The following is a 12,610-nucleotide window of genomic DNA, read 5'->3' on the forward strand; positions in this document are numbered from 1 at the left end:
GCATGAAGCGACTCCTTCCGCTACATAAACAATCAATAATGGTGATTTGCTCTTTCCATGTGTGCTGCAAAATGAAGCACACATGGAAAGAGCAAAACACGAGGTGAAATTAATAATTCCTCCTTGTATCGCCATTCTAATGCCTGGTAATCCATGGTGTTCGTTTTTGGCACTGCCTCAGCCTTTAAAATCTGGTGCAGCATTAAAAAGCAATGGGCGTTTCGGTGAAACACCAGCACATCAACACACATTGTACCCCCCCTTTGCTGCAGAGGACTGTGGTGAAAAGGACCATAGATACAAGGTGGTGTTAAGCCATGTTAAGTGGCTTTGTGCCACCTTGTAAATGTGGGAAATGGTGCTATGCCACCGGAGCTTCAAAAAAAGTGATGCTACGGTGGCGATTTGGACTTTTAAATATGCACCCAGATCCATTCTGCTATGGATCTTCAGTTGTGTCAATCTTCAACAGAGTATGAGCTTTTTAAAATTTAGGCTTGTATACATATCACCATGCACAACTAGTGTATGTGGTTTGTGTTTAAGCTTCTAAAAATGTAGGGTACCTACCACTTAAACACAGGAAAATTCTCATTTGTAGGTCTCATGAAGGTGATATATTTTGCTAAGTTTAAAGGTGACAAGCATTTGTGTGTGTTTTAGAACAATTTTAGACCGGTCTTTTTCAGTCTCCTGATTTTCAGTCAGGCATTACTAGGATTCAGTTTACAGAATTAAGGTCCTACTCAGCCAAAAAGAGACAAAAACAGAAATGTTTTCATAAATGAACTGGTAGCAGAAGGAATGTGTGCTTGGCATTGACCGTATGTATTTGAACATAGATTACATTCTGGCACGAAAAAAACACCATTTTGAAGCGCCCTCTTCATATTCCATTATTCTGCTGACCTTCCTTTTGGTGCTGCATCAGGTGCTGCACCCCTAGCTCCAGTGCCACTGCAAGATAATTCAACCTATGTTAATACTAACTGAAATGAAACAGTGACTCCTGTACTTATTTTTGAATTAATGCATTGTTTATTTGGAAAAAATATGTTTACATGGAATTTGACATTTTATAGTTGGAATGGCAAATCATGGATCGATTTAAATTTTGAATCATTCAAAATGACACACTGGTGAAAGATTGATGCGGAATTCTCCTCCTGAGTGGTTGTTCTGCGGAGTGCTTTGTAGTTCTCCAGATCAGCATCATCTTGTGTCACTAAAATCTTCTCTACTTTTCTACTTCAGACTATCAGCAGGGTTCAAAGTCGAATCTGTACAAAAAGAGTGAGGGTTGTCAACATGGAACAGCCAGGTTGATTTTGTGGCCCTTACAGTGTTTACTGTAAGAGGCCTAAATAAATGCACAAACGAATGCAGATACATTTGTTGTTAGTGGTGGAACATATATGAGTATATGTTGTTTTTTTAGCAGTACACTCCCAGTTAATTGGTATTGATATAATCTGGTAAGACATTACAAAGGGTGTCATTACACATATCTCATTATTTGGGGACTTAATCATTTTTATCGGATGACATATTATCTACCCTTGCTATGTTCCCCCTCTACAAGCTGCAGCTAAACCATTTTCCTCACACAATTTACACTAGGTATGAGTTTTGGGGTACAGGGGTATTTTTAGGGTTCAGGGCTAGGTTTGGGTTTTGGGGTATAGGGGTATTTTTAGGGTTATGGGGTAGGTTTGGGTTTTGGGGTACAGGGGTATTTTAAGGGGTCAGGGCTAGGTTTGGGTTTTGGGGTACAGGATATTTTAGGGTTCAGGGGTAGGTTTGGGTTTTGGGGTACAGGGTTATTTTTATGGTTCAGGGCTAGGTTTGGGTTTTGGGGTACAAGGATATTTTTAGGTTTCACTGGTATGCTTGGGTTTTGGGGTACAGGGGTATTTTAAGGGTTCAGGCTAGGTTTGGGTTTTGGGGTACAGGGGTATTTTAGGGTTCAGGGGTAGGTTTGGGTTTTTGGGTACAGTGGTATTTTTAGGGTTCAGGGCTAGGTTTGGGTTTTGGGGTACAGGGGTATTTTTAGGGTTCAGGGGTAGGTTTGGGTTTTGAGGTACAGGGGTATTTATAGGGTTCAGGGCTAGGTTTGGGTTTTGGGGTACAGGGGTATTTTTAGGGTTTAGGGATAGGTTTGGGTTTTGGGGTACAGGGTATATTTATAGGGTTAAGATGGGTTAGTGTTTAAGGGTGTTGGGGTATTTTAAGGAGTAAGGGTGGGTTGTGATCATGGGATGTAGGGGTATTTAAAGGGAGCAGGGTGGGATTAGCACACGATATGAGACATGGAAGGGTGGAACGTACCACACGCCCCCAGCGTTTGTCACGCCCCCAGCACACACCCACAGCACAACACAGACACGCCCACAAGGGACTACTTTACTAGTACGGTTCTTTTACCTTTTAAATGTATATGGTGGGCGTCTGCATAGCCTATGTCCTTCTACCGCAACTGCCCTTTCCAACGCTGTGTTGGGTGTTGTGATTGGTGCTGTGGTTCCTGAGATTACCCGCCTCAAAGGTTTGGGCTCTCTCTTTATTATATTAGTATAGATAAAGGCTACATTTGCAAGAATATATTTTTCAATAGCACAACTTTTATATAAGTATAAACCAAAGAAGACCAGAACTTCAATTGCACTCCCCCCTCCTGTACACTCAATTGCAGGATAGGTGAATGACAAGCAGAAAAATATGTAAGTGACAAATTCAATAGGTAACATCCAGAGGACATAATTCAATTAATCTGTCATACAGGATATCACCCAGAGAGCCCCTTTCCCTTGACGCAAATACCTCCCTAGGATCACCTGGGCCTACTACTATAACGTCACTAAGGGGGGAGGGACTCAAGGTACACCGCTGAGACAAATCTCAAAGACAACCATTTAGGGTCACTTGCTTCTCTGTGTAGTAGCATAATCGGTTCTTTGTCACATTGGGTGTGATTGATTTCTATAGGGATGATCGCCCCTTAAACGGGCATAGTGAAGGGCAGGCAAGGTGATGTAACAAAGTTCAGAGAGAAAATCAAAGGTGATAAGAAATCATAGAGCCATATATTTTGTTTACCTATTGCAAAATACAGGTCACCGTTGCAAACAGTAATTCTGCGTCCAGTAAGTACTATTCTAAACTAATCTATAGTTCTTGTTGGAAAATTCAGACCGAGAATGGATAACATTCACCCTATCTTATTATTTTTCATCAGGTAGTTTGCAAATTATGATCATTCTAATGGGAGGCCATCACCTGGATGATGCGCCTGCTGGGGTCAGCATAACACCATGTTTGTGATTGTCTTTCAATAAAAAATATATATGTTTTATACACATGTTTCCCATAAAGACAAGTTTAATTTTGTTTGATTTTTTACGTTCACATGGGTAGAGGTCCGAATGTGACCACTTCATTTTTGCAGATGGTTACCACATGAATGTAGGGGTCGGCAAAATTTCAATGTTTTCAATCCCGATTTGGTTACAAATATTGATACTTATTTTGCCAAATTGGCATTGGAAGGGACATCCTCAACACAGTCCTTCCAGATACTGAACTGTATCCATTCGGAATCCCATGTGGCAAATGTTGAATCTGAGGATTTATGACTGTTAAATGCTTTTTACTTCCCAATCATTACCATCCAATAGTTTTTAAACCTGACATTTTTCGGAACTCCTTTTAGTGCCATATTTCATCCTTTTAGCATACAGAAGATGTGGGTAATTATGTGTCTGTGAGTGTAAGTGTGTGTGTATGTGTTGTAACTGTTGTGCATAGTGTGTGTATAGGGGTTAGCAGAAAAACTGCAATAATATATAAAAAGCTACCATTAAACAAATCATGTTCACAATTTGACATTCTAGATACTGTTTGATAATGGAGGCAACATTAAATGTGCTAACATACCAAGGTATAATATTTAATAGTGACTTGGAAAATACCTGGAAACTAAATGTGGGAAAACTACTTGAGAGTGGAGATGTGTTAATGGACAGATGGGTCCCTTTGCCTTTATATGTGGTAGAATTGGCTCCAATAAAATAATTTTCATTCTGCTAAATTATTGCACTCCTCCAATGAACCAGTTTTGTCAACTCACCAGTTCTGAACTCTTTATCACTGCCGAACAGAGCAAGATTCCTCTGTAATCCAAGACTGGACAAAACTCTCCTCATCCTTGGCAACAAATCCATCTGGCATCTGATATTCCTGTTCCCGCTCATCATCATGATGACCACAAACTCCACAGGTCTTGCCCTTCATCCACAAAGCTGGTCTAACCTTTATGATAAAGAAGGAAAGAGACCTCTGATATAAATATATGTAATCTTGTCAATATTGCCAACCATGCAGTCATGGATTGCACCACAATACCTGGCATGTGACTCCATTATAGTGAAGCTTCTCAATGCCAAAGTCAGGTGCAAGCAGGATCAGCCCATCAGTCTCCTGTTCAATCCTCAAACGAGGTTCTGGAATCAAAAGAAGTGAAGTGTGGTTGATTTTCAAAAGAACAAAGAACTATATAATATATTGTAGAAAACATGCAACATAGATAAAAAACAAGTGCTTGAGATGGATCAAGGAAACTATAGCGATTTATCTGTTAATGAATAGGAGTTGTACACATAGTTTTAATTTGAAACATCTATTTAGAATTCAACAAACTGACTAATAAACACAATTACTATGCATGAGGGGGTCCTTTAATTATTTTGCAATGCTTATGTAGCCTCTAGAGAAAGTTGTCCTAATAATTTCAGGCATGTCCTATGCCCAATCATCGCACTTTGTAGACTAACAGTAAAGGCATTTTAATTTCAGGTTAGGTCTGTGTAATCCTGCGCCATCCCCGGGTGGGATTTCCAACATGGCGGCAGAAGTGTGGCGTCAGTCGAGTGAGCCCAGCGCTCTAGCATTCCCAGGGGACGTGACACGGACGAAACCCAAAAATGACCAAAGACTGGAGGAGAGAGAGCAAAAAGACGGGAAGAAAATAGAAGACAAGCAGGACCACGAGGAACCAGCATCAAGCAGAAAGTCCAGGAAAGGGACGCCAACACCAGAAGAGGGACCTAGAGACCCCAGGGAGCTGACCAGCAGCGCGGAGGTGGAAGGAACGGTGTAAGCCAGAGAAATAACGCCGTAAGGCACTGCCAGCCAATCAAGCCGTCCTGGAGGAGAAAAGGGGGAACATCGTTTACAACGTGGTGTTTACACCGCACTACCATAACAACGCTGCCAATACTACGCAAGTCGTTACTACGACTTGCGCTGGATGGCGCTGTTGATTAAGGAATATTATATTCCAACACCTTCCCTAATGTTACGTGGACTGGTGTTGGAATATAAAATTATAATATTCCAAAATCTGCGCCCTCCAACGCAAGTCATTGTAACGACTTGCGTTGTAATGGCAGCGTTATCAAGTACAGCAATATAAAAGATCACGTTGTACTGACATACATCCGGAGAAAAGGACAGTGCCACTCCCTTGGCCATGACCCTGGAGGGCCGTGGCTGAAGGCAAGTATCCTTCCTAAACTTCTTTATGTTGGGTAGGTGGAGGGACGGGCACAAATAAGGTTGTGTCATTCACTGGTTTACTAGTGTACTGAGCATGCCACACTGACAGAAGCACAAGAGCACCCTGGGTGACGGTGAAGGTTAGAGTGTACATTAGACAGAGACACAGACATCTGACCTTGTCTTATATTTGTTTCTTTTGATGGACATATTTCAACCCCCTTCTTCTAATGGGACGGGAAGAAGCAGGAAACACCTGACCATGACATTAAGGGAAAAGACACCACCCTGGTGTACAGTGAGGAAACCATCCCTCTCAGAACCTTACTTACTTCCCTTTTCTATTAAACTATTGGAAAGGGGCGACCACTCGGTCCCCCCGAACGTATGGCGGAGTGCCTCGATCCCCCCGGGAAGCCATTTTGTGGCGGGAGGCGCGTCTCGGCTGGTATGCCCGAAGCGGCGTAGCCGGGGCGCGCTTGTTCCCGCCCTAGAGTGGGCTGGCCTAGACACCGACGTAGCCAGACCCGCCTCCGGGACGGGCAGGGGCGGGTTTACGCCCGCCCTGAAGATGGATAAAAGGAGACGCAAGGCCTGAAGACGTCCTCTTGTTCTTGTGCTCCGAAGCTGCACCGCCTCGCCACACGTGAGCTCGGGACAGAACGAAGAGCCAATTTTGAGCGTTTTTGATCTTTTTCTTTGTCTTCTAGATACTTCGTCGGAGAGATGCCAAAGAAAGTCGCAAAGAAAATGTCGACCGACCAGATGGTGCGGGCCCTTTTCAAAGATATGGCAGACATAAAGAGACGGTTGGCAGAGCGAGACGGGGAGGAGGGTTCGGGCCCTGCGCCGGCTGGAGGGAGACCGAAGAGGCCGAGAAAGGTTCCAGCCGGTGGAGACATCCCGGTTCCCCCTGCACCGCTCGAGGCGCCGACCCCAGTTCCAATAGAGGGGAATCCAATCCCCGTTGTCGTCACCCCGACGCCCAAGGAAGACATGCCCCCCGAGCTGGCAGCACAGCTAGCGGCTTGGTTGGGGGATAGTAGTGGTGGCGCCACGGCTGCCGAGGCACAGGCGCTGATAAAAGGGCTTCGTGAGAAGAGAGAGGCAGCAAGAGTAGCTGCGCCATTGGCGGGGATAGACAAGCCGCAAGCGGCAGAAGCTGCGTCCAGTTCAGGTAAGCGGCCGTTGCCGATTGCAAGGGACGAGTCAGCACCCTCTCGTAGAGAGAGATTGGGGCAACATGTGCCTTTAGCCATAAAGGAAAAGATCTGGGCAGGGGAATACGTGAATATTTTTTCCTTGCTTGTTGATCATTATGATGTGGAGCATGTGAAAAGTCAAAAGGACTTAATGCATCCGAGTGTTTGGCGCGCAAAAATGGCCGCCTTTAAGGTAAATGAGAACATTGGCAATTGGGGCAATGCATGGGGAATTTTCACATCGATTCTGGGGGAACGTAGGCCTGAGTTGCTTCCTGAGTTTCCCGTTTATCAATCACGGATTATGGGTTACTCAACAACATATCAAGGCAACCATTGGTTTTGTTACGACAATCTGTTCAGGAAGGAAAAGGAACATAACAAGAGTTTGACTTGGGATTGTTACGATTCTCTAACATGGGACAAAATGAAGGAATCGGGAATGTTAAGGATGCCATTGGTCGGGAGCAATGTTGTTGATTACTCCCGCCAGAATGTGGGGACGCCCTTTCGCCCAAGTACGAGCACCGACGACCAGTCGAGGCCCGCGGGCAATACAGGGAGAAAGGGTTTCTGTTTTAATTTCAACAAGGGGAAGTGTACTAGGCCACCGGGGTCGTGTAAATTCAAACACGAATGTAGTACGTGTGGATCATCCCATCCTGAGTCATCGTGCAGAGCCAGAACGAGTGAGAATGGGGGTAAGGGAGGCGCCAAACAGGTCTAAGATAGGCCGAGGGGCGCCTTTACCAACCCCGATTGATACCCTGGCAATGATTCCCTGGCTCAGCGACTACCCGGATCGGACTTCTGCCGGGGTGCTGCGGAACGGTTTTACAAATGGTTTCCGCATCCCGGTAGGGGACTTTCAGGGTGTAGGGATGTGCAAAAATCAACTTTCCGTTTTACAACATACATCTGTAGTACAAGAAAAAATCCACAAAGAGGTTAGCCGGGGCCGGGTCGCCGGCCCGTTTAGTGTACCCCCGGTACCAGATTTCGTTTGTTCTCCGTTAGGGGTGGTCCCCAAGAAGGACCCAGGTGAGTTTCGTTTGATCCATAATCTGTCTGCTCCCATTGGTCTTTCGGTGAACGACGCAATTGATCCGGAAGCTTGTTCGGTGCGATACGCATCGTTTGATGAGGCAGTAGCCATCTTGAATCGCCTGGGGCCCGGGACGCTGATGGCAAAATCAGACATCGAGTCAGCGTTCCGGTTGCTCCCGGTACACCCAGACGATCAGCGTCTGCTGGGATTCGGGTTCCAGGGGTCATTCTACATGGATAGGTGTATGCCAATGGGATGCTCTATATCATGTGCTTACTTTGAGCAATTCAGTACTTTCCTGCAATGGGTGTTCACTAAGAAAACGGGTTTCCGAAATGTAATGCATTACCTTGACGACTTTTTGTTCCTTGGCCCCGCCGGAAATCCCGCATGTGCACAGGCCTTAGCTGAATTCCGTGTGTTGATGGGCCAGTTTGGTGTACCATTGGCACCGGGTAAAACTATGGGTCCCACGACTTGCCTCGAGTTTTTGGGGATCGAGTTGGACTCAAGGGAGGGGTGTTTCCGTTTACCAGCCAGCAAAATCTGTAAATTCAGAGCAGCCCTCCAAGTGTGTTTACATGTATCCAAGGTTACACTACAGCAGTTACAACAATTAGTGGGAAAGTTGAACTTTGCCTTGAGGGTGATCCCAATGGCTCGCCCCTTTTCCCGCTCAATTGCCCAAGCGATGGTTGGCCTAAAGGAGGGTCATCATCGCACGAGGTTATCGGCCGAGGTCCGCCAGGACATGCGGATTTGGTTAGCATTTCTGGCGGACTTCAATGGTCGAGTTGTCTGGAACAAGCCAGCCATGTCCTCCGATGAGCTTGGGCTATGGACAGATTCAGCAGGAAGCGTAGGTTTTGGCGCCATCTTCGGCACAAAATGGTCGGCACAGAAGTGGCCCCTATGGTGGCACGAGAAGGGGCTGACAAGTAACATCGCTTTCCTCGAACTATTTCCCATTCTGGTGGCCCTTAGAACCTGGCCAGAAGGGTTCAGAGATCATTCCGTTGTGTTCTGGTCCGACAATATGACCGTGGTAGAATGCATCAATAGTCAGGCAGCCCGTTGTAAATTGATTTTGAGGCTGCTCAAAGAAATCGTCTTACGGTGTATGCAGCTGAACGTGGTATTCAGAGCAAAACATGTCCCTGGGGTGATGAATCAGGCCGCTGATGCACTGTCTCGTTTTCACATGCAGGCTTTCTCGGGTTTCCTTCCTTCAGCGGACCCGGAGCCGGCACCCTTCCCCGAAGCTCTCTGGTCTCTCGGTGCCCCGAACTTCGTCACCTCGTGGGAGAGAGTCTAGCACCCAGGACAAGGAAGGCATATGAAGGGGCGTTCCAGGCCTATTTAGCCTTTTTAGGGGCAGAGAGAGGGGGACTTTGGGGGCAGGAGGAGTGGGTAGTACTTTTCCTGATGTCTTTACGTAGGGCTGGGAAATCGGTGGCTACGGCCCAAAGGCATCGTGCCGCCATTTCCTTTGTTGCCAGGGCCCATGGCATCCTGGACCCAACAGCGTCTTTTACGGTACAGAAAGCGCTGCGTGGGTGGCAACGCCTAGAGGGTCGCAGAGTAGACGTAAGACGACCGATAGGTCTAGACAGGTTGTCCCATTTGCTGACCACACTCCCTAACACATGCTCGTCCCCGTTCGAGACCTGTTTGTTCCGGACTGCATTTATGCTGGCATTTCACGGGGCTATGAGAGTTAGTGAGCTAGTGGCAAGGAACAAACGGGATGTGACGGGGGGCTTGTGCAGAGAGCAGGTTCAGATCAGAGGTGATGCGATGATTGTCTCCTTTCTCAGGTCCAAGACTGACCAGGATGGGAGGGGGGACTGCACGATCATTCGCAGGATCCCCGAGTCATCCATGTGTCCGGTTCAGTGCTTAGAAGATTACCTAGCACGAAGGGTGGCATCATGGGGGGGGACATTGTTGAGGCATGTAGACGCCACCCCGCTGACGAGGTTTCAGTTTCAGCGGGTGCTTGCAATGGCCATTGCCGCAGCGGGCTTGGACCCGGGTGAATTTGGGACCCATTCCTTTCGTATAGGGGCTGCCACAGAAGCTACAGCCAGGGGTCTTAATGTAGAACAAGTGAAACGTGTGGGGCGTTGGTCCTCCAATTGTTATAAGAGGTATGTGCGATTGCACATGTTGTGAAGCTGTAATCATGTACTCACGCTTCTTGTCTTTTGTTTGTTTTCAGTTGCGCAAGCCTACGCGGCAGGGCGGACTGTGCAGTTGACCCAACACCAGGCCAGCGGTCACACATCACCGGCTGAGAGAAAGGAGGTGTGGGTCGTAGGCCACTCATACGTGAGACGGGCCGCAGACGTATTCAAAGCAGGTGATATGATTCACGTACCTGGGGAATACGGGTACAGAGTGTCCTTCTACGGAAGGGGCGGTCTCTGTATTGACCAGTTTCAGGCATTCTTTGAGGGTTTGTTAGAGCGGATGAGGTCACCGCCGTCCATAGTCATAGTACATTTGGGGGGCAACGACTTAGTTACCACCGGTAGACGACTTCTCCTGGAGGCTATGCTTTCCACGGTAAGTTGGTTAGCAAGGAGAGTTCCGGGGTGTATAATTGCGTGGTCTCATATGATCCCACGAAAAGTGTGGCGGGGGGCTATCTCGGTCCCTGCTTTGAATCATTCCGTTAAGAAATTAAATAACAAAGTGAGTAGGTTGTTCCGTTCCAAGACATTGCATTCGATCTCGCATAGTTGTATTAATGATGATAGTATGTATTTGGGGGATGGTGTGCATTTGTCGAGGGTGGGCAATGAGTTACTCATAGGTGACTTCCTAGCTTGGTTAAAATCGTTAAAACATGACCTTTAGGTAGGGGTTTGGTGGGGGGTCCGGATAGCCGGTCAACTATCCGGACCTGTGGCGGTAAGGTCATGATCGGTGAGCACTAATTGGTAGATCCCTATGAGTGGGCGTCACCCAACACGGATGGGAGCGCTCGGGGGAGGTGGCCATTGGCCCCTCAATGGGGAGGCGGTCCCGTCTAAGGGCGGGTCGCCGGAAGTTAAGGAAAGGCGGTCAAGGCCCCTTCCTGTGTAGGAGGGGTTACAGCCCCCTCCTGAGGAATTTCCCGGGGCCAGGGTCATCTGCGACGGCAGATGCGGTAAGTTGTGTGGGGTGGGGGGAGGTCCACGATACCTTCTAGATACCACACACAAGTATTCGAACGACCTTTAAATGGCGTCGAGTCTTAAGTGCCCCCGACAAGTCAAGGGAAATTGTTAGTAGTTGCACTTGAGGTAAGCCTCTGTGCTGTCGCCCTTCCCAAGTGGGAGGGGTAAGTCTGGTTAGGGATCTTGACACCGGTTATGACCTTGCCGTTGGCCCTTAAACGTTAGGATGTACAATTTCAGTGTTTATAGAGAATGTTTTTGTAGGATGCTAGTTCGGCTAGGAGAACCTCTGTATTAGAAAATATGTTAAGATTAGCCAAACATCGCAATGTGATAATGAAATTGTACATAATATGAAACGTTTAATGTTTAATTTTTTGTTTTAATAAATACGGCCGCGGGAGGGTCACTCCCTCCCACATCCAAAAACTTAAAGAACTGTTTCCGGTTTCCCTCCTTGTGGGATTGTGTTGAGAGGGGGTGGCGGGTATCTCAGCCATATGGAAAGGGGCGACCACTCGGTCCCCCCGAACGTATGGCGGAGTGCCTCGATCCCCCCGGGAAGCCATTTTGTGGCGGGAGGCGCGTCTCGGCTGGTATGCCCGAAGCGGCGTAGCCGGGGCGCGCTTGTTCCCGCCCTAGAGTGGGCTGGCCTAGACACCGACGTAGCCAGACCCGCCTCCGGGACGGGCAGGGGCGGGTTTACGCCCGCCCTGAAGATGGATAAAAGGAGACGCAAGGCCTGAAGACGTCCTCTTGTTCTTGTGCTCCGAAGCTGCACCGCCTCGCCACACGTGAGCTCGGGACAGAACGAAGAGCCAATTTTGACCCACCCACCAGCCCCTGAGGACAGCAAGTTGTTGTGCATTAAAGTGAATTTTCTAAGTATGTTCTTTCTTTTCGTTTACAGGTTGTGAAAGTATCAGTTTTGTGGTTTATCATAATAAAGTATGGTGAATATCGTTAGGTTGTTACGATTAAAAGGACTTGATGTAGTGTTGCTTTTAAGCATGCTCTTTCGGTCGTAGCGACCAATGTTTTCATAAGTTCGAATTGTCGTATTTATTTTTTTGGTAGGCGGTAAGGTCATGATCGGTGAGCACTAATTGGTAGATCCCTATGAGTGGGCGTCACCCAACACGGATGGGAGCGCTCGGGGGAGGTGGCCATTGGCCCCTCAATGGGGAGGCGGTCCCGTCTAAGGGCGGGTCGCCGGAAGTTAAGGAAAGGCGGTCAAGGCCCCTTCCTGTGTAGGAGGGGTTACAGCCCCCTCCTGAGGAATTTCCCGGGGCCAGGGTCATCTGCGACGGCAGATGCGGTAAGTTGTGTGGGGTGGGGGGAGGTCCACGATACCTTCTAGATACCACACACAAGTATTCGAACGACCTTTAAATGGCGTCGAGTCTTAAGTGCCCCCGACAAGTCAAGGGAAATTGTTAGTAGTTGCACTTGAGGTAAGCCTCTGTGCTGTCGCCCTTCCCAAGTGGGAGGGGTAAGTCTGGTTAGGGATCTTGACACCGGTTATGACCTTGCCGTTGGCCCTTAAACGTTAGGATGTACAATTTCAGTGTTTATAGAGAATGTTTTTGTAGGATGCTAGTTCGGCTAGGAGAACCTCTGTATTAGAAAATATGTTAAGATTA

The 12,610-nt window shown here is 47.5% G+C and overlaps 1 protein-coding gene across 1 annotated transcript in view; it reads right to left on the bottom strand.

The window, feature by feature from the left end:
- Positions 1–1,015: 1,015 nt before the first annotated feature.
- LOC147747522 (vitellogenin-A2-like) overlaps positions 1,016–12,610 on the bottom strand; it is a 75,277-nt gene continuing 63,682 nt past the window's right edge. The window contains exons 32-34 of the mRNA XM_086953989.1: positions 4,402–4,499; positions 4,127–4,308; positions 1,016–1,280 (exon numbers count right to left, since the gene is read on the bottom strand). Of these exons, the coding sequence (XP_086810115.1) occupies positions 4,144–4,308; positions 4,402–4,499 (263 nt within the window). The 3' untranslated portion in view covers positions 1,016–1,280; positions 4,127–4,143. The remainder of the gene's footprint in view (positions 1,281–4,126; positions 4,309–4,401; positions 4,500–12,610) is intronic.

The sequence above is a fragment of the Lissotriton vulgaris genome, chromosome 1_1 (genome assembly GCF_964263255.1).
Source record: "Lissotriton vulgaris chromosome 1_1, aLisVul1.2, whole genome shotgun sequence".
Lineage (NCBI taxonomy): Eukaryota > Metazoa > Chordata > Amphibia > Caudata > Salamandridae > Lissotriton > Lissotriton vulgaris.